General features: G+C 53.2%; 1 protein-coding gene across 1 annotated transcript in view; it reads right to left on the reverse strand.

Moving 5' to 3' along the window:
• The window catches only part of IPPK (inositol-pentakisphosphate 2-kinase), a 48,837-nt gene that overhangs the window by 25,430 nt on the left and 940 nt on the right, over nt 1-22,467 (reverse strand). Inside the window, exons 2-8 of the mRNA XM_043565779.1 lie at nt 16,714-16,761; nt 14,786-14,881; nt 11,928-11,994; nt 10,174-10,295; nt 8,998-9,087; nt 1,047-1,105; nt 562-634 (exon numbers count right to left, since the gene is read on the reverse strand). Of these exons, the coding sequence (XP_043421714.1) occupies nt 562-634; nt 1,047-1,105; nt 8,998-9,087; nt 10,174-10,295; nt 11,928-11,994; nt 14,786-14,881; nt 16,714-16,761 (555 nt within the window). The remainder of the gene's footprint in view (nt 1-561; nt 635-1,046; nt 1,106-8,997; nt 9,088-10,173; nt 10,296-11,927; nt 11,995-14,785; nt 14,882-16,713; nt 16,762-22,467) is intronic.

Raw genomic sequence — 22,467 nt, forward strand, 5'->3', positions numbered from 1 at the left:
CCAGTCCTGCTCCCACCCCCTCCACGGAGGCCCCGACTCCTGCCAGCAGGTGACCCCGGGGCCTCAGGGAGCCCGCAGATGGCCGTGCCTGTGCTGATGGCGAGGGCTCCGTGTGCAGAAACCTTCCCCCACCCAGCCAGGATGCGGGGTGATGAGCCACAGGACTTTGAGAACTCACCGACTGACAAGACCTGGGAATTAGAAGTTCCCTGAATGATCCACGAGCAAAAGCACAGGTGTGGCCACCCCATCAGAGATGCACAGAGGTACCCCAGGGACACAGCCCAACGGAGTCAGGGCCATCCTCATCCAGGAACCAGAGTTGGGCCCAAGGCCGCCCAGTGCTCAAGGAGCTAAAGTCTCACACTCCAGGGGTCACAGGATGCCACACCTGTGGAACGAGGCTCAGAAAAAGGACCGCAGGACTTTGCCACGGCAGCCCCAGCCCAGACACCCTCACCTGCAAGGTCACAGAGGCGATGCGCCACGGGTTCACTCAACCCAGTTTGGACTCCCACTGGCCCCACTGCTCAAGCGCCTGGAAACAGAAGCTACTCTTACCTTAAATATCTTTAAGTTGTTCTGAGCTTCCTGTAACAAGCTCTTCAAAGCAAAGTGCATTCTCTGTTCATTCCTACGACGAGAAGACACTACTGATAGGAATGCAAGCCGCCTGTGGCTCAGGGGCCCTGACTCGGGACATGGGCCTGGGGGCGGCTGCCAGGAACCTCAGGCTCTGTGGGTCAAGGAGCCACATCCCCCCAGCCGTCCTCAGGGAGGCTCCCCATCACTGCCCCCCGTGCCCACCCCACTCTCTAGCCCTTCCTGGTGGTAACATCTCCCCAGCCACCTCCTCCCAAAGGTCACCCGAAGAGGCAACTCCCGGACAGGAACCCAGACAAGAACCGGGAGCCCTGCCCAGCCCCCCGCCCCACCACCGCAGAGCACGCCCCCCCTGCCCACCCCACCCCCACCCCTCACAGAACACACCCCACCACCACCCCCATGGAAGGTGACATAGGGACAAAGGAGAAGTGTTCTCTTACCCTGAGTAGAGATCGAGGGGGCAGTATTTACTTATCTGCTTCCACTTCCCGGTTGCCACCTGTTAAGAAAGCGCCAAGCGGTGTCAGCGACTGACGGGAGAGCTGAGGTGAGCACAAGGGTGCTGAAGGTCACCACCTCCAGGTGCGCACCAGCACTAGTGGGGGCGGGGCCTGGCTCCAACCCCAGGAAACCCCAGCCCTCCATGGGAGCAGGGCAGCTGGCAGCAAGCACCTTTCCAAAACGACCAACCAGTCTCACAAAACGGTCGGGCTCAATTCTGGCCATCTGATGAACAAATCTTTAAACTTGTAATATTCAGGAAGAGGAGGGTATGGCCAACAAGCAACTTCACGTTGCTGGGGAAAAGACAAATCGGCACAACCTTTTGAAAGTCAAGTCGCTGGTGTCCGTCAAATTTTAAACGTGGGTATCCCCAGACTTTGGCAAACCTATGAATGTCACCAGGTCGGGGACGTTCAGTGCAGCCTAACTGTAACAGCGAGGTCTGGAAACAACTTTGCAGTGCATGCATCCGCTCTCACGGGCCAGGACACAGAAAGCCACTTGATATGTGAAGGAATGGGTAGATGACATCCAGCTAACAGAAGAGGTAAAGGTAAAACTCGCCAACGTTTATTCAAGGAAAAAAGCAATTCAGGTGAGTGGAAGTGATGTCACTTTACCTAAAAAGAAAAAAAGGAAAGAAAAAGAAGTGCATCCACAGGTCACATCCAGATACGCACTGGAAAAGCCTTGAAGGACACACAAGAAATAAATCCCCAGGATGAAGAGAAAGAAGCAGAGCGACTGCATATGCTGAGCCCCCATATTCGCTTCGTGAAAGTACGCATGTCCACATGTGAGTGGGCACATGCTAGAAAACATGTGGGGAAAGGCATCGTCTCAGGCCCCCAGGACAGTATGTACACTTGCGTTGGCAGAAGTGTGGAAGGATGTGCCAACTAACAACGCGGGTTACCTCTGGGAAACCGGGTGACCTAATTGCTACAGTTCCATACTGAATCAGTTAGATGAACAAAGAAAAAAATAGCTCTTAAAAATGAACGGTGACAATGAACACCATCTCCCAAAGGGAGTGGCTCACATACCTTCTTTTCCCTAAGAGACTAGAAAGTTACAACAACACAAAGAAAAGATGGGGTGAGTCAGCAAAAAATGGTGGTGGTAAAGACCTCTGGAAATTCTCTCCTCCATAAGGGCAATGAGAAAACTGGCAAAAACTGTCAGAATCAAAACTTTCAGAACTCTGAAAATTAGCCAAAGGCTTGCAACAATCTAGGGAGCGTTTATTTAAGAAAAATGGCCAAATCTAAGAACACTGAGCTTTGTGGCATTTTTTTTTTTTAACTTTTTTTTCAATGTTTATTTTTGACAGACAGAGACAGAGTGCGAGTGGGGGAGGAGCAGACAGAGAGGGAGACACAGAATCCAAAGCAGGCTCCAGGCCCTGAGCTGTCAGCACAGAGCCTGACGCGGGGCTCGAACTCACAGACTGTGAGATCATGACCTGAGCTGAAGTCGGCACCTAACCGACTGAGCCACCCAGGCGCCCCAGCTTTGTGGCATTTTTAGTGCTCTATTCCCAACCCTCTCTCCAGCTCCAAGGAAACCCTAAAAACCAACAACCCCAATCCTGGTGAAAAGGAAGTCTGGCAGCCAGCAGGGGGGCTGAACGGGGCAGGAGTTTCTCCAAAGCCTCATGCCCAAAGAATGGTCATTATATGACCCATCTCTGGGACTCCCATCTTCATTACCTCAGAGCCGAGCAGGTGCAGAAGGGGCGTCCTCCCAGGGGCATTTGTGAAGCACGGTTTCACTGCACAGCTACCTGAGAGAGTGGTAACAGTCATGGCAAACCATCAGGCTTAGCCTAATGCTAAAATGGAAAAGCTGAACGATGAGATGTACACAGGGCTCTAGAAGGCCATGCGCAGGCTCTAGAAAGACCTTCAAAGGCCCTCGCTTTCTGTTGATCTGAGGCTCTGAGGAACTCAAGGCTGAGTACAGCTGCAACTGCCATGCTGAGTGGTGACGGCGGTCCCTGCGTGCGTGCGGAGCCCCTCGGCAAAGACTGCTTGGTTCCAGGCATTCAAGAAAATCTTAGTGCCGAAAGATCGTCAACCAAGAGCTCTTCATCTATAAAACTATCCTTTGGAATGAAGGAGTGATTCAGACACTGCCAGGCAAACAAGAACTGGAAAAAAAATTGTTGTTAGCTAACCTGCCCTACAAGAAATACTTAAAGGGAACCCTTCAGGCTGAAATGAAAGGGCACTAAACAGTAACTTGAATCCACGTGAAGAAATAAAGAGCACCAGTAAAGGAACTACACAGGCAGGTAAACAGAGAAGACCATGAATTTGTTTGGAACTTGTTTATCCCATGTCCTCGAAAGAATGTCCACCACACGGTAGGAGGCAATCGTCAGGAATCTGCAGTAACAAGCACGCTATGTACGAAGACTAACTTGTAAGGGGGAAGCCAACAAAGCTAGGAGGAGCAGAGCCTTCGTACACCAGTGAGATTAACTGGTATTAACTGAGCTAGACTGTTCAGCTTAAGGTGTTCAAGTAATGAGTGACAAGACAGAAAAGTAACAACAAAACAGAAGACTTGAACCACACTATAAACCAACTAGACCTCACAAACATCTATAGGACACTCTACCCAACGACAGCAGATACACATTCTCATCAAGCAAACATGGAACATTCTCAGGGAGACATGAAGTCATGCAAATGTTCTCCAGACTTGGTGGAATAAAATTAGAAATCAATAGCAAAAAAAAAAAAAAAAAAAAAAAAAATTGAGAAATTCACAAATACAAGAAATCTAAACACATTCCTAATCATCAAAGAAGAAATCAACAGGAAAACCAGAAAATTGAGATAGAATGAAAATGCAACATACCAAAATTTATGGGAGGCAGAGAGCAGTGCTTACGTGGAAATTTATACTTGTAAACACCTATATGAAAAAGAAGAAAAATCTCAAATCAATAACCCAATTTTCTACGCAAACTAGAAAAATAAGGCCAACCTAAATCCAATGCAGACAGAAGGAAGGAAATAGTAAAGATGAGAGCAGAGACAGATGAAATGGAGAACAGGGAGAAAAATGAAGAAAGTGAACAAAACCAAAAGTTGTTTCTCTGAAAAGATCAACAATTACTATAATCCTTTCGCCGGATCAAGAAAAATGACTACAAACAGAAATAAAAGAAAGGATGTTACTTAACCTTGCAGAAATAAAAAAAGAATTTTACAAGAATACTATGAACAAATCAGATGAAATGCACAAATTCTTAGAAACACACCAAAATTGAGTCAGGAAGAAAGAGAATCTAAACAGAATAGTAAGAGTGGCACTAAATCGGCAACCAAAAATCTTCTGACAAAGGAAAACCCAGAACCAGATGGCTTCACTAGTGAATTCTCACCAAATGATTACAGAAGAATCAACACCAACACTGAAACTCTTACAAAAAAACTAAAGAGTAAAGAGAAGGAAACGCTTCCTAACTCATTCTATGAAGCCAGTTATCACCCTACCAAAACCAGACAAAACATCACCAGAAAAGAATACTTCAGGCCAATTATCTCTTAAGAAAAAATCCTCAACAAAAACTAACCTAATTTAGCAGCATATTAAAGGAATCATACACCTATAATGAAGTAAGATTTATCCCAGAAATACAAGGACGGTTCAGCATACGCAACCATAAGAGGCCACATTAGCAGAAAGAATAGCACACTTCCTGGTCTTCTCAGTTGACACAGGGCAAAATCTAACATTCTTTCACGATTCACAAAAAAAGGGGGGGCAAAAAAACTCAAAAAGAACACCTATGGCCAACGCACAGAGAACATCACACTCAGTAGTGAAAAACTGAAAGCTTCTGCCTAAGATCAGGAACAAGATAAGGATGTCCACTCTTGTTTCTATACAAAATTGTACTGCAAATTCTAACCTGAGCAATTAGGGAAGAAAATCAAAGAGCATCCAGATTGGAAAGAATGAAGTAAAACTATCCTTATTTGCAGATGATCTAATCACACATACAGAAAACCCTGAGAAACCACCACCACCACCACCAAAAAAAAAAAAAAAAAAAAAAACCCAGAGCAAATAAACAAGTTCATCAAGGGTGACAGGATAAGGTATCAATATACAAAAAAACAACTGCATTTCTCCCCTCACGCCCATTAGAATGGCTACTATCAAACACAGACAAAAAGGGTCAGTGAGTGTGCGGGGAAAGTGGAACTCTCAGGTACCGTGGTAGGAACGTAAAATTGCACAGCCGCAGTAGACAACAGCGTGGTGGTTCCATGTAATTACAACCGGAACCACCACATGACCAAAAATTCTACTTCTGGATACACCCTCAGAAGAACTGAAAGCAGAATCTCCAAGAGATATTTACACACCCACGTTCACAGGAGCACTGTTCACAAGAGCCAAAAGGCAGAAGCAACCCAGTGTGTGTCACTAGAGGAACAGATTAAAGATGTGGTGTATACATTCAAGGGACTATTATTCAGCCTTAAAAGGGAAGGAAATTCCGACATACTTTACAACATGGATGAACCTTGAGGACCTAAGTGAAATGAATCAGCCACGAAAGAACAAATACTGTATATAATCCCACTTACGCAGAGTAGCCACAGCGGTGAAATTCAGAGACAGAAACTAGGATGGCAGCTGCTGGGAGCTGAGGAAAGGAAGAAGTGTGAGTGATTTAATGAGGACAGAGTTTCAGTTTGGGAAGATGAAAAGGTTCTGGAGACGACGGTGGTGACGGTTGCACAACAATGTACCTTAATGATTAAGATGGTAAATTTTATGTGTATCCTACTACAATTCAAGATATATATATATATTTAAAAAAACCAATTTTATTTCTATGCAATAAACAACCTGAAAATGAAATTTAAAAAAAAAACATTTACAACAGCATCCAAAATAATAAAATACTTAGGAATAAATTTAACAAAACAAGTATAAGGCTTACACGCTGAAAACTATGAAGTATCACTGCACGAAATTAAAGACCTAACCAAATGGAAAAACATCCCGTGTTCATAGAACATCAATACTGTTAAATCAAGGTGGTGGTACCTCCCAAATTGATCTGCAATTCGATAGAATCCCTAAAAAAACTCCCAGCTGGTTTATTTGAGGAAAGTAAGAAGCTAAAGGCATCTAAATTGGAGAGAAAAAAAAAAACCTCTCTTCACAGATGGCAAGATCCTATACATAGAAAATTCTAAAGAATCTGTAAGAAAGACACTCAGCAAAGTTGCTGGGTACAAGATCAACATACAAAGATTAGTTGTGCTTCTATACGCCAGCAATAAACAATCTGAAAATGAAATTAAAGAAGCAATTCCATTTACGACCATACTTAACAACATCCTAAAAGAATATCTAGAAGTAAATTTAACCAAAGTGGTAAAAGACTTGCACGCTGAAAGCTACAAAACATTGCTGGAAGAAATTCTGAAAGACCTAAGTAAGTGGAAAGACAACCTGTGTTTGCGGACTGTAAGTCTGAATGTTGCACTGCCCCAAGTGATCTACAGGTTCCTGCAATTTCTGTCAAAATTCCAAGTCTTTTTTTGCAGAAATGAAAAATCCAATCCTCAAATTCAGATGCGACTCTAAGGAGTCCCAAAAAGCCAAAACAATCTTGAAAGAGAAGAACAAAGCTGGAGGACTCGGACTTCCTGATTTTAAAACTGACTACAGTGGAGAAACGGGAACCCTCTTGCACTGTTGGTGGGAATGCAAACTGGTGCAGCCACTCTGGAAAACAGTTGGAGTTTCCTCAAAAAATTAAAAATAGATCTACCCTATGACCCAGCAATAGCACCGCTAGGAATTTACCCAAAGGATACAGAAGTGCTGATGCACAGGGGCACTTGTACCCCAATGTTTATAGCAGCACTTTCAACAATAGCCAAATGATGGAAAGAGCCGAAATGTCCATCAACGGATGAACGGATAAAGAAATCGTGGTTTATATACACAACGGCATACTACTTGGCAATGAGAAAGAATGAAATCTGGCCTTTTGTAGCAATGTGGATGGAACTGGAGAGTGTTATGCTAAGTGAATAAGTCAGGCAGAGAAAGACAGATCACATATGTTTTCACTCATATGTGGATCCTGAGAAACTTAACAGAAGACCAAGGGGAGGGGAAGGGGGGAAAAAGTTACAGAGAGGGAAGGAGGCAAACCATAAGAGACTCTTAAATACTGAGCACAAACTGAGGGTGGATGAGGGGTGAGGGAGAGAGGAAAGTGGGTGATGGGCATTGAGGAGGGCACCTCTTGGGATGAGCACTGGGTGTTGTATGGAAACCAATTTGACAATAAATTATATATAAAAAATAAAAACTGAAAACAAAAATAAAGTCTTTAGCGGCACTTAAAAGAAAAAGAACTTAAGAAAACTGACTACAAAGCTACAGAAAAAAAAAAAAAGTGTCATAGTGGCAGAAGGACAGACATATAGGCCACTGGAACAAAACGGAGAGCCCAGAACTAAACCACCACATTTACAGCCAAAAGATCTTCAATAAGGAAGCCAAGACCATTCAGTGGAAAAAGGGCAGTCCTTTCAACAAGTGGTGCTGGGAAAACTGGAATTAAATGCAAAAGAAAACGGGACGCTTACCTCACTCCATGTATAAAAATTAACAAAAAATCGATCAAAACCTTAGAGCAAAAGCTTCGTGACCTTGAATTAGACAATGATTTGACTATGACACCAAAAGCACAGGCAACAAAGAAAAAACAACATATACTTTAGTGAAATTAAAAATTTTTGTACATCAGAGGATGTTATCGACAGGGTGTAAAGACAACTGACAGAATGGGAAAAGATACTTGCTGATCACATATCTGATAAAAAAATTAATATCCAAAATATATACAGAACCCCTAAAACTCAACAACAAAAAAATAACCTGATTCAAAAATGGGCAAAGGACTCGAACCAATGGATCTCAAAAGAAGACGTACAAATGGCCAACGAGCACATAAAAGATGTGCAACATCACTACCCATTAGGGAAACGCAGGGGAAACCACAGTGAGGTACCGCTTCGTACCCCGAGGATTTCCTACAATCACAAGCAAGCACTGAAGATGTGCTGAAGATGTGGAGAAACTGGAACCTTCAGATGTTGCTGGTGGGAATACAAAATAGTGTGACAGCCACGGGAAATAGCTCGACATGTGCTCGAAACACTTGCTCCAGAAATTTCTCTCAGACCCAGCAATTCAACCCAGAAGAACTGAAAGCAGTGACTCAAACATGAACATGCACGTGCACGTTCACAGCAGCCAGCACTATTCACAACAGCCGGAGGGTAGAAACAACCCACATGTCCATCAGGAGATGAATGATAAACGAGGTGCCCCCAGACAGCGGAACGGTGTTCAACCGCGCCACAATGTGGACGAACCTCAAAACCGTGACACTCAGGGGAAGAAGCCAGTCACGGGAGGCCACCGGGTATGGGATACCATCTACAGGAAATGTCCAGGGCACGTCCACAAGGGCAGGTGTTGGCCGGGGGCCGGCGGGACAGGGGCCTTAGGGAGTGACTGCTAACAGGGACACGATTCTTTGTGAACTCATGAAATTATTCTGGAATTCGAATAATGACAGCAGTGCCATCATGCAAACTTACTAAAACCCACCGAAGTATACACTTCACGTGGGTGAACTGAAGATATGTGAACTATACCTCGATTTGAAACAAAGCGAACATGAACTACTCGCAAAAGAAAAAGTAAATCAGATCAGAAGTATCTGTTTTTCCACTCGTCGGGCGACTCCGGGGGGTCCCACCATGGGGCCAGCGCCCCCACCCGAGGCTCTGTGCACAGAGGCCGTGGGCCGGCCGCGCTTCTCACCTTGAGGTGCTGGTGCATGCAGTAACGGCACACTTTGTGCTTCACCTCGTGCGTAACGTCACCGGAGAAAGGAATAAACCCACATTTTGGCTGCAAAATAAAAAGTAAGGAAGAAGAAACTGTTTAGGGACAAATCACATACCTTGCAGGGGACAAGATAATGGAGCGTGGTGCCCGGGAGAATCAGGTATCACACCCCCCAGAGTCGCTATTGTCCACGACCCCGTGGGGAGCAGACACCTCCCTCGTCACATCAACAGCTCTGCCGCCACAGAATCCAAGGCCAGAACCCTCACTGGAGAGGCCAGAGCTGCCTCAATCGCTGACCAGACGGACAAAGTATAACACACCGTGACACGAGGCGACAGCCATGCCTGGAGGAACGGGTCTGCCCCAGCTCCCACCCAGAGGAACCCTCGCTCCCACTGCCCCAGCTCCCACCCAGCTCCTAACAGTGGAACCCTTGCTCCCTCAGACAAGACGGAGCGAACGGGAAGCCCCTCGGACAACTGGGAAGCTCCCAGGACATCTGCAACACTGGCTGCCTTTCAAAACCACAGTTCCAGGGCAGGACTGTCAGGACTCAGTGTCGGGACTCAGAAGGCTGGCTGTCATCTGAGACCCTGGGATGCTCACCCTCTGAAGGGACAAGCAGAGCAGCCAGGGTGACCCCAAAGGCCCCGCCACAGAGGTTCAGAGAAAGGAGACAAAACGAAGGCCTGGGACACCCAGGAGGCTTCCCTAGGGACACGTGGGCGCACTGGGCAGCAGAGATGAAGCCAGGGCCTGGCCCTCCTCCAGGGGTCATGGCCCTCTGCTGGGCGCACAGACCAGGGCTCTGAAAGTCACGCAGGCTTCTGTGCCTCTTCCTTCTGGTGGCCACCGGCCAGGGCCTGCCCCCGGCTGGCTCCATGTCCCAGCAGCAGGCACGGGCCCACATCTGAAGGCCTGGCCAGTGAGGAGAACCGGAGCAGCAAGGCACAGGTGACAGACGTCAGGAGTGGGACACAAGCCGAATGCACGGAGTTGGGGGTTGGGAAGAGGCCACGAGGCCTGTGGGGGGTGACCTCAGGGGCTTCTGTCGCAAAGCACGCCCCAGGCAGGCGGCCCGCACATTTACAACCTGGACCCCTGTTCCCTCCCCTCCCCGACCAGTTCCCCTCAATAAAAGTTCACCTTGATCTCTACACACAGAATCGGCCGGTGCTCAACAAAACGGTAAGTCTGAAGTCGGGCTAAATTGGGGAGGCACAACGCATAGCCACTGAGAGTGTCCAGGTCCTTGTCACAGCGGGATTCTGAAAGACAGAGCCGGGAAAAGACCAGAGGATCAGCACAGAATAGATGAGACAGCCCATAGCAACTCGGTGGACTCCTGGGAGGAAGGGCCGGCCGTGCCCAAGAGAGGCCTTGGCCTCGGACTCCTGGGAGACCATTGAAGCTTCATGCCATCCTGCCTGAGGAGTGTCCGTGCTTATCTGGGACTTCACCTCCAGGCTGCTGCCACTCCTCCGGTGTGTGGTCACACCTTGTTACCAGGAGAAACAGGCACTGTGCACCCAAGTCACACAAGCAGGACGCCTGGGAGTTCGTGCTGGGTCTCTCAGATGGCCGTCTGGGTGTGACCGAGTCCCTCAGTGCGTGAAGCCGTAGCCATGAGGACAACAGGAAGCTCCAGGTCCTTCTAGCGAATCATCAGACCTGGGGTTGTCCTGGGAGCCCCCGAAGGTGCAAGCATCCTCAGAGGTAGGGGTGGTCTTGGGGACCACACCATCTCTGCGACTCCCCCTTCCTTGCACAACCAGTCTTTCGGGGCCCTCCAACACCCCCACTTCCTCAGGGCCAACCGCACCACACGCCTCTGGACCCCAGGGGGAGTCAGCTTTCCTCTGTTCACATCAGGAGGCCAGTTACAAGTCGCCCTTACGACGAGGACCAGTACTTATGATGTCTGGTAGGACCAGTTTGATTGGTAATTAAAATGATGACGTAGAGCCTTAGGGCAAGCGTCAGACCACCCTTGTCTAAAGGAGAGCAGCCAAGGGCGCCTGCGCGACTCAGTCGTTAAGCACCTGACTTCGGCTCAGGCATGAACTCACGGTTCATGAGTTCGAGCCCTGCATCAGGTGAACACGAGCCCTGGTGGAGCCCCACTTCTCTCTCTCTCCCCACCCCCCACTCACTTGCACCGTCTCTCTCTCTCTCTCTCTCCCTCTCTCTCAAAAAAAGTAAGAGAATAAAAAAAATAAAGGAGAGCAGCCAAAACCCAGTCCTGGCTCTGGGGCGGCTTCCCCTCGGCAGCTCTTTCCACACTGGGGGTCCTGCTCTTCACAGCGCCCCAAACCAGGGGCTCCCGCGCACAACCTCCGCGTCTGCTTTCTCCTTCCTAACCCCAGGATGGGAGGCGGGCCTCCGGCACACCTGAACCGCTTGTTCCAGGAGGGACCAGGACCAGCCTCAACACCGGGGACGTCACCCCCGGTCTCTGCCTGGAAGGAAGAGCTCTGACGGCGCTACCGTCGCCACCACCGCGAGCAAGAGCGGGAAGGCACGGGAGGCCACGGGGACAGGCCGTCGCCCACGGAGACGCACGTCTGTGCGCTTCCCGCAGGGTAAGCGGGCAGGTGGATTCTAGCGGCCGGGAGCAGGCCCTCCCGCGGCCCTGCAGCCACCCTCCCTGCCCGGAGTCCCTCCTCTTCCTCCCGCTCCTCTTCTCCCAGGTGCGCTTCCCGGGTCACGCACTGTCTGCGACCACCCGAGCGTCTGGTGCCCAGAATCGTCTTCGTGAGCTCGTAGGACTTCTGCCGAGGGTGATGTTTCTGGCAACAGAGCTGCTGAAAACAACATCTACCCGACACAAGTCACAGGTCAAACTCTTCTCAAATGGAATATTTAAGTTCCCAACACAATGTAGAAGCCGGAACGCTTACCTGGTCTTTCAGACTGTATCTTTAAACAAAGCTGTTTCACGAAATCTAAAGGCAGCTGAACCACCTCCTGTGAGAACAAATACAACATACTCAGTGCACCGCACGACTGTGGGAATGGACCTAGTGCCGCAGAACCGCACACGCTCAAAAAGTTAAAATGGCACGTCTCAGGCTACGAACACTTTATCACATTGAAAAACCATTCAGTATGCAGATTCAGGAATAAAAGCTGCTCTACTCTTTAAAGGACACGACCAGATGAAAGAGACGCAACAGGCCATCCTCAGAGCACTGGCTTCCACAGTGGGCGAGCCACCCACCCCGGCCACCGTGACCGGGAACCGAGGGGGGTGTGCTCACCCGCTGGGAGAAGCCATCGGAGCCCCCGGGAGCTCGGGGAACAGCCAGGGGAGCGCGGGGAACAGCAGATGTAGCAGTCCAGGGCCAAAGCGGAACTACATTTCTCTACACAACTTTAAAGCCCCAATTTTGTAATGAACTCAATCTTGGGCACCCTGAACACTTGGCTACATTTTACCAACCCTTGATTCAAACTCCTGAATCAGCGTGAACCACGTCATCCTGCCTGACGGACGGACAGATGGATGACAGGTGGCCAGCACCTGCACAAAGCACTAACTTAAGAAGGACTACGGTTAAGACCACACAATTCCTCTGCCGGAAGTGTAAGTTGGAGGACGTAGCCACGCCAGGTTCCCCGTTGATGGGCTTCTGCCCTCGAAGGAATGCAGGGACGGCTGCGGGGGTGGGGAAGGCGGCTGGCAGAGAAGCAACTGGTCCAGTCTTCCAGAAGCTTCCCCAGGAGAACAGCATCCCCTCACTAACCATGTGGCCAATGCTTCCATCACATCACGCTCAAATGCAAGTTGAGGCCGCCCTAGTGGCACTCACCTTGGGAAGACCAGGCCCACAAAAGCAAGACCACACTTTAAATTCCATCAGCGTCTCAACCATCCACGGTACTGAGGACACAAACCCCTGAAGGCACAAGGGGAACAGCCTCGTCCCTGTTTCCCAACCTCCAGCTCCTGTGGAGACAGGCCCAGACCAGTCCCCAGACCAGCCCCTGTCCACACGCAGGCTGATGACCGGTGTCAGCAGTCCCACGTACACACGCCAGGGACTGGTGTCAGTGGTCCCGTCCACCCACACCCACACCCACACACCGGTGACCGGTGTCAGTGGGCCTATCTACACACACACTGGTGACCAGCGTGTGTCAGCAGTCCCGCATACACACACGCTGGTGTCGCCTGACGGTGGCCTCATGCAGCCCGTCCTGTGCGGACCCCATCTCCGAGGGAGAAAAAGCAGGCTGTGTCTCACTCTGGCAGGGTCTCCAGGCAGAGGGGGTATGGAAGCGGGATGGATGCTCCCAGGATGTGACCCTGTGGGCTCACACTCTCCCAAAGGCCCGGAGACAGAGCACCTGGAGACAGAGCACCGCGTGAGCCCCGATGCTGTTCCTCCCTACCAGGCCGCTGTCGGCTGGGACCCTGAGCTGCCACCGCCCTCACTGCTGACCCCGCCTGGGAGAAAACGTCCAGAGCTCCCCCAAGAGCTGCAGGACAGAGAAATGCCCCGTCCTCAAGAAGAAAGCTGGCAGTCAGCACACCCACGTTCACTCGGACACCGTCCAGGCCGCTCACAGACGCAGGGCTCTCACAGCCACGGGCTTCAGGCCTTCACAATTCAACTGGACAGCCGGGGACCTCAGCAGGGGCGGTCCCAGCCCCAGGACCTCTTGCCCCTTTGTGGCCCCACGCTGCCCGTGGCTGCCCCTGGAGGCCAGCAGGAAGCTGTGAAAAGGACAGGTCATCTCTCAGATCATGAGCCTGGGAAGCCAGGGCCAGGTCAGAGCAACACTCAGAGCCCTTCGGTGAGCCCACATCAGGAGGTGCTGAAGCCCCAGCCAGCAGGCGGCTCCGCGGTGGCGTCAGCCTGGAAGGGGTCCACAGCCCTGATGAACCCGCAGCAGCACCGACAACACGTCCCAAGCTGTCAGGGGACCCCCTTAGAGGACGTTTCGCCTGAAGTCTACTCGGTCAGGCCACCCTTACACTTCAGACAACCTCCCCTCTACCTCCTCAGTGCCGGCTTCTCAGGATGAGCTCAAGCCACGGTCTTTGCAAACAGAGGCCGCACTCTCGGCTCCGAACCACAGAGCTCCTGTCGGTTCAGGGCCCTGCTCTCCGAGAAGCAGCGCCAGGCACCGTGACACGTGAGGATGGCCGCTGCCAGGCAGGGGACGGACGCCACCTGCTGAGGGCCGCCAGGACGCAGGGCCGCCGTGGCTGCCTCAGTGCCCCCTCCTGCGTGTCCCAACGTGACTTCGTCCGTAACAGGCACCCCTTGGCAAGAAGCAGCAGCAAGAGCCAGCAGCACAGACCACCCAAGGGCAGGGGGAGGCCATCATGCCACACGGGCCTCAGCCAGGCTTCCCCAAGAGGCAGGTCACACACATCCCCAGCGTGGGGGCCCCACTCCTCCCCGACTCGCTTGAGGTACCACCAGCAGCAGAGGGCTCAGCGATGCTTCTGGATCTCTGTCGAGACCCTCACCAAGCTGGAGCCCCCCGTGACAGCAGGGTGGCGGGGACCAGGGGTCCCAGCAAATGGGGACCTCACGCGGTCTCTCTGAACCTCAGGCTGGTCGTCTAGAAGATGGGAACACCACCTGCTCCGCGCTCACGCGCAGCACAGAAGAAGAGCACTGGGAAAGCAGACCACAGGGCTGTCCGGAAGCACAAAGGTCCAGACTACGCTTGAGAAGCTGGTGTTACGGACACAGAGCGTGTGAACGCAGACTTCGTGACCGTGTACGTAAAAGTCACTTACCCCACAGTGAACGTAGTTCTCCCCCAAAAACTCTTTCATGACATTTTTGCTGAAGTCCACTATGTTCTGTAGGTGCTGAAATATCTCTTCTGAGGCCTGTAATGGACAAGCACAGGGGAGCCTCAATGACCGGGGCCTCCGAGGAAGCAAGCAGCACCACGCACACGCCAGGCGCCCTGGCTCGGGAGGAAGGCGAGCCTCGCCGGTGACCGCCGGACCCCCCAGAGCTCCCGTCCCACAGCCCCACAGACTCCACACCATCCGCCCAAGAACCACGTCTGCCCCCCTTGCCCTCCTCCCACCCGGGACTCATGGGGATCCCACCAGCGGCCCAGGTGCGCCCTCTGAGGAATACAACTTTGAAAATCTGTCACGGCCAAAAATCACCGGGTGTTTACATTTCGGTCCTCAGCATCTAGATGTAGATAGAGTAAGTATGTCCTCCCCAGTCAGAGGCTTGTGACACGCCCGCAGGCTGTGAGGTTTGGGGGAGAACAGGTTTCCGACCCAAGGCAGCAAGTCCTGCCGGGGTAGACGGCAGGGTTCTGGCAGGGGGCCGGGAGGCGGCCGGGGCTCTGGGAAGCTTCTGGACGGAGCTGCCACGGCCTGCAGCGGAACCACACGCGACAAAGAGCCGCGGGCCCTCGGGGTGGCACCCTACAGCTGCAGCCACAGAGCTCCCGACAGAAAGCTCTCCTTGTCAGGACTGTCACACGCAGCTCTCCACCCTAACGTGACTGGTGCCACGTCGTACCGCTCAGAAAATAAAGGCAAACTGTTGCCTTCGAAGACGCTGCCTTAGTGAGTCTGAGCGGGGAGAGCGGAGGGAGGCATCCGGAGAATGCTGGCCTTTCCACAAGCTTCAGGCGCCTCGGGGTGGCGGGCGGGGGAGGAAGCTGCCTGGAGAACGTTCTAGCTTCCACTCAGATCTGCTTGGATCCCACAGGAACAGACCACCATGTGTGCTGCCTGCGGCAGCGGAGGCAGGAAAACGCCCTCCTGCCTGGGGCCACCTTCCTCCACACAGACCACGCTGTCCCTAGGCCCCGGGCAGCCCCGGCTCTCCCCCTCGGTCCCCTTCTCTTCTGCGAGGCCAACCTCATTTCCACAGCCGTCCACCCCACCTCCCCGGACTCTTCCTGCCCCAGATGAGCACGGACTCTGCGCTCCCGCTCCCCCCGCCACCCGCGTGGACGGGATCCCCCGACAGGCACTGCTGCTCCCCCGCTGGAGGGGGACACTCGCTGCTACTGGGGGCGGCGGGCAGGCGGCAGAGCAGCACCAGCTTCCCTCGGCCCAGATGACTCAGCGAACGGAAACCTGGCGCTCCACCTGAATGGCCTGTCGTGACTTGTCACGCTGCCTGCGGGCATCACCAACTCCACTTTCGTGGCTACACTCCCAAAGATGGGGAAATGGAGCCAGCGAGTGGCAAAGCCGAGCCCTGGCCCTGGGTGTCCCAGCTCAGCACCCAGGGCCCTCCCAGGGCACCCATGGTGACCCGGGCAGGTCAAGACGCTGGCCGTGAGGGAACTGGGGACACCCCCACTTTCTGCAGCGAGAGCCTGTGTCACATTTAGCTTTCTTTTTTTTTTTTTTTTTAAATTTGTTTTTTCAACGTTTATTTATTTTTGGGACAGAGAGAGACAGAGCATGAACGGGGGAGGGGCGGAGAGAGAGGGAGACACAGAATCGGAAGCAGGCTCCAGGCTCTGAGCCATCAGCCCAGAGCCCGACGCGGGGCTCGAACTCACGGACCGCGAGATCGTGACCTGGCTGAAGTCGGACGCGTAACCGACTGCGCCCCCCAGGCGCCCCACATTTAGCTTTTTCTACAGTTAGCACTAATACTTCCACGTCAGAAAAAAAATTCAGTGTTTTCTTAATCAACTATTTTAACGACTGGGTGGCAAACCCACCAATCTTACCTTCTTCCTGTTTGGAGGAAACTTCAGGAAACGCAGCACCACACAACGCTATCAGAAATAAAACAAAGTTTGGTCAGTGCCCACCCGAAGCCTGGGGTCGGGGGGTGGCTGTGGGGAAGGGGCTGGAGGCCCCGTGCCCCCGGGGAGGCAGGAAGGGAGCCGGCGCTGGGTCACAGGGCAGGCAAGAAAACCTGGCTCCCCCGGGCCGGCCAGCTCACCCCCAGGAATTAATCTTACAGAGGTAACTAGAGTGCAGAGAAGATTCTAGCTACTGCGTGCGAAAGGATGACGTATAGTTCCAAATAAAAGGGAAAGGACCCACCCGGCCAACAACAGTGACGAGGCTAAACACAGCAGGAGGCCTTCCAGACGGTGGGACAAGGTGCTGCAGTTTATGGGAGACGGAGGTCCCTGCTCACAGACACACGTGCGGCCACCACCCACTCGGAAACGGGAAAGGTTACAGGACAGGCCTTATAAAGGAAGCCAGTTTTATAAACATGTTCGTACACGTGTGTGCAAACAAACATGGGTAAGAGGGGATGTATGGGTACCGTTCCACCCGTGTCAAGTTCAAAAGCGAGTAAGACCAAGGTCTGGCGGACGTGCCTCAGGCGGGTGGGACTGTCCCTGAAAAACGTTCCAGTAGGGGCTGGTCATGGGATCACGGGTCCATGTGCTTTGTGATATGTAGCTACATACACACCGACGACTGGAGCACTTTTCTAGAGGTTTGCTACCCTTCATTTTTGAAAGTCCATAAAATATTTTATTATGATTTACTTATTCTTTGAGAGAGAAAGAGACAAGGCACGCACATGCACCTGCAGGGGAGGGGCAGAGGGAGGGAGAGAAAGAATCCCAAGCGGGTTCCAAGCTCTGGAAGGAGTTCGACACGGGGCTCAATCCCACAACCCTGGGATCATGACCTGAGCCGAGATCAGGAGTCGGACACTTAACCAGCTGAGCCACCCAGGCGCCCCACAAAATAAAAGTTTTTAAACAAAGTATATGCACACTCAGCTTGTATGAAAAAGTCCAGAAGCGCTCAACACTGGTGACAGTGTCTCCAGGGAGCAACAAGTGGACAATGTCTTAACGTCAAGGACCAAGCACCGGGAAAGAGGAGAGAAAGGGACGGGCTGCGGAGCCGAGGGCCACACCATTCACATCCTTGAGGACACCACGTGAGAGTCTAGGATCTTCTCAAGCTGAAAATCAAGCCAACAAACAAAGGAGTGACACACGCACATTCAACCACCTCAAAGCCCAAAGTGAAGGCCACCACCTGTCACAAACGGAGGACAAATACCGGCTGCTTCGAAGGCCCGGTGGGGCGGAGCGAACGGCCTGGGAGACACACCTGGGGCCCTGAGAACCCATCTCGGCCGGCCATCCCAACGCTGGACGGCCAGCCCAGCACAGGTGCGGGGACTCTGGCTGCCCAAGGGGCCTGCAGCCTCGAGCGCAGGGTGAAGGGTTTCCACGTATTTGTGCCGTAAAGTTGAGTGAGAAAGCAGGAAACGAGACGGACACAAAGGACTCTTCGACCAGTAAAAGCACATCTTGGAAGGAAGTGCACCAAAGTGGTTAACAAAAATTATTTTCTGAGTGGGAAAATTCTGGATGTTTTCCACCTTCTTCCCTCCGGTATTCTGTATTTTATGGGGCAGTAACTGGTACCAGATAAGAATCAAAGACCACAAAAAACAACGCACCATGAGGGACAGCTGCCCACGTGAGGCCCGAGGGAGGGAGGCTGCAGGTGGGATCAAGGCAGGTGACACCAAGGACGGGCCCAGGCCGGGTCTTCCACCGGGGAGAGGAGGTGGCCCAGGACAGGCCAAGAAGAGCAGACAACTTCTAAGGGAAGGAGCAAGAAACACCACAAGGGGAAGACTCGCCCTTCGGGGGGCCGCCCCAGCTGCCGCTATTGGTGACATCACCAGCCCACAGGGTGCCGAGGGGATGAGAGCCAGGACAGGTGCTGGGCTGACAGCCTTGCAGAGTGGATGGCACCGAGACACGTCACCAAGGGGAACCAGGATGCCACGGGGAGGCCAGACGGGAAGGACACACGGGGACAGAAGGGACCTGCACCGGGCAGGACGCTTTCCCTTCCAGGCTTGGGCTGCCTCTTCTGGACCCACAGATGCCACAGCACTGATGTGGTGGCGGAGGTGTGAGCCCGGCTGACACCTGGGGGCACCCCTGGGGGGCTGCGATGGAAGGGGCGCTCAGGTGACCTCTGCGAAGATGCAAAGGCCGACAGCCCGAAGAGAAGCGGAGGACTGGTAAGGCAAACCCCAGCTGCACGGGACACACAGTGAGGGTGTCACACAGAAGCACTAGCAAGTCCGTGGGCGGCCTTCAAGGCCCCGGACCCTCCAAGGCCACATGAGCACGGAGCTGGTGTGCAAACACACACAGCCAGCATGACCCCGTACCACAGACTGATCCTTCTGCAGGAGACACAGAAACCTTCCTGGTCAGCAGGGCAGCTGCTGTCCTGACTAGGAGGAGGAAGCGGGCACAGGCATGGGCGGGAAGCCACCAGGCCCCCGGGGGAGACGAGGCCTAGACCACACACACCCGTGCCCCCCAGGCAGAGCGCAGCTCACCAAGGTCAGGGCTGGCAACCACCAAAGGGAAAACTGTTTGGAAACGACAAATCCTAACCACCTGACTGCAGGTGACCTTGGGAATAATCACAGACAAGGCCCCACGCAGGGCTCTCTGACGAGGCCTCACCTGGCCGAACATCAACCTGAACAGATACCATTAAAATTCCAAATAATGTTACTTGTTAAAAAAAAAAAAATACTAGAGGCAAAAACTTCAGACTCTTTGAACTGGATTCAGCAGAAAATGACAGGGGAGTGGCCCGGGACTTGGGAATGTGTCCCAGTCAAAAGAGAGAAAGACAGAAAACCAGAACAACTCTCACCTGCCTGCACACTCCCCATTAGGAAGGGTGACACACAAACCAGAAACCCTGAACATGAGGCCAGAAGACAATCGGATGCCCTGACTGCTGGGACCTCACATCCTCAGGACCCGGATGGACCCGGACAGACGCCCAGGACCTCAAAACTATCACAGAGACAGAGGATCCACCACCGTCTGGTCTCAGAAAGGCCGGGACACCTCAGGAGGCAGAAACGAGCACTTCCCTCGTACCTCTGTAGGAGACCCTCGCTGGCAGGTCTCTGGCATCACCTCTGTCCACGGAGGAACACATTCCCACAACTGAGTGTGATGACCCCAAGGCGAGGGACCTGGAGGGCAGCTCACTCCCACCACCAGAGACACTCCAGAGAGGAGTGACGAACCAGACTCTCAGCGGCCCACCCAGGACAGCGCAGCGCCAAAGCCCCTGACGAGGTCAGGACAGTGAGTGCGGACAGAAATCCCGGCGGCACGCAGGAAGGCAGCTACGGGCTTCACCACAGCTCCCCGTGAGCAGAAGCGCAGCCACTGGGACGACGACGGCGTCCCTGGGCTGCAGCAGTGAAGTGCGCGCCCACCGGGGAGCCGCCCTTGCCCAGGACCCCGCCGTAGGGTGGGTGCCTGGAGCCCCACCGGGCAGTCCGCACCCTTGGAGCGGCTGGCGGTGGGGGGGGATTTCCACGCCTGGGTGGACACCGCACAGCTGGACCCGGGGGGCGCTGAGCACCAGGCGGAGGGGGCAGACAGCGGGCACCCGGCCCGCTGTGGCGTGGGAGGAGTGATGGGGAAGCCGAGGGCGCCCTGTCTACCCTCAGGTCTGCTGCGGCCCAGCCCAAGCGTGTCCCCGTGCCACCGCCCCCCCGCGGCCCACACTCCTCCTCCACGCCCAGGCCACAGTCTACGAGTGCCACACTCCCCCAGCCCTCCCAGCCTGGTAGGCTGTCACCCCACGGGCCTTGGAACTGGCCACCTGAAGGCGCCATGTGTCCTGATGCTGCAGAGGGAAGATGGCCTTGCCACTTGCTGAGGACTTACAGCTCTGCACGTCGACGATGCTCTCCAGAGAAGGAGGGAGAGAAGGCTCTCCCCACCTGGGAGAGCCCCGGCAAGGCCGCCCTCTACCTTGGGATAAACAAGGTGGGGTCTGGGGAGCAGGAACACATGTTCACCCTCACAGCACGTGCACCCTCTCCTTGGGCACAGCAGGGCTCTGTCCTCCTTCCCAGGCCAAGCACAAAGGCCTCCCCACATCCAAGAGGCAGTCAGAACCCTCACTTGGCCAAAACGTTCTCCCCCAAGACCACTTGTGGTGATAACTGAGGAACTAACACCAAGCGAGCAGAAATGAGCACAGAACAAATTTAGATTTAAAATAAAGCGGGGGGGGGGGGGGGGAGGGGGGGGCTCCTGGGCAGCTCAGTCAGTTAAGCATCCAACTCTTGGTTTCAGCTTAGGTCATGACCATGAAGTTTATGAGTTCGAGCCCCAAGACTGGCTCTGCACTGACAGCGAGCCGGCTTGGGACTCTCTCCCTACCCTGCCGGCCACCTCCCCCCACCCCTCCCCAAGCACACTCACTCTCAAAATAAATAAACTTTAATAAAAAAAATAGATAAAGCGTGAAAAGCACAGGTCCAGGGTAGCCTGGTGACTAAGTTGAAAAGGGAAAGGAAACAGAAACACAAGCCCTAAGAGCCAGAGCTATGCGGTGAGGGAGGGGCCCAGCTACCCTGCAGGGTGGTCCTCGGAGGCCAGTGATCTCCCAGCCTGATGTACTTTTACTCCAGATCCAGAACTTGCTCCTTCACCCGACACACCTTCTGAAACCCGGTCCCTTAGCCCCACTCTAAACGAAGCCTTAGCCTTACATAACATGAAGATACACCACCCGTCCCACTAAGGAATTGGAAGACGGGTGTTTGTTCTGTGAAATGATTCAGGGGTCACTACAATAACCTGACAACAAAAGAGACTTGTGCGGGAATATCCAGGCTTCACCCACCCAGGAACCACCAGGGGCCCAGCGGACCACACAAAGAACAGCTTTAGGTTAGGCCTCACCCCCATTCATCGAAGATCTTGAGCAAAGCCTGCAGTCTCGTTCTTCTGCTCCCCTCGCTGTGCCAGGAGTAACAAAATGCAAAGGCAGAACAGGGGCCACCTGCGTGGCCACAGCTTGCCCTACAGCTGACCCAGCACACCCAGCGCAGAAACAACTGAGCAGGCAACCCCCAAAGCCCGCACCAGCCTGTAGGAGCTGCTGGACTGGGTCAGGGCTCTAACCCGAGTCCAAAGGGAATGACAGTTTTCACTTGCCAGGCTTGACTCGCCCAGCTCCTGCTCACCTCATCCTGTACCAACTCCACGACAGGGGTTTTGTTACTAGTTCCGCTCTCCAAATGCAGAAAGGGAGTCTGGGCCAGGCAGCGGTAGAACTGGGACTGTGCCCAGCTCTGCGTGACTCCAATTCCCAAGCTCTTAACACCTCCCCCACCCACCCGCCCGGGCCGGCCCCCGCCCCCCAGGCGCCCGGCGCAACACCTAGGGCTCCTCCCCTGCCCACCACATTCCAGCCTGGTTGTATCAGCAGAACGTCAGGGAGATCTGGGGCTTCACACAAATCCACAAGCTTCTCTTCCTGGATTCACCTTCTTGGGAGTCCTTATTGGACCTTCTGAAAGCCCTCACCGAATTAAGAAAAACAACCCCTTTAAATCCTAGAAGATTTTGGAGAAGAACCTGTGGGCAATACTCCATTATTATTGTCGGCAGCAGCCGCGGGGCAATTCCCTGCGTCTTGAAGGA

This window comes from Prionailurus bengalensis, chromosome D4 (assembly GCF_016509475.1).
Source record: "Prionailurus bengalensis isolate Pbe53 chromosome D4, Fcat_Pben_1.1_paternal_pri, whole genome shotgun sequence".
Lineage (NCBI taxonomy): Eukaryota > Metazoa > Chordata > Mammalia > Carnivora > Felidae > Prionailurus > Prionailurus bengalensis.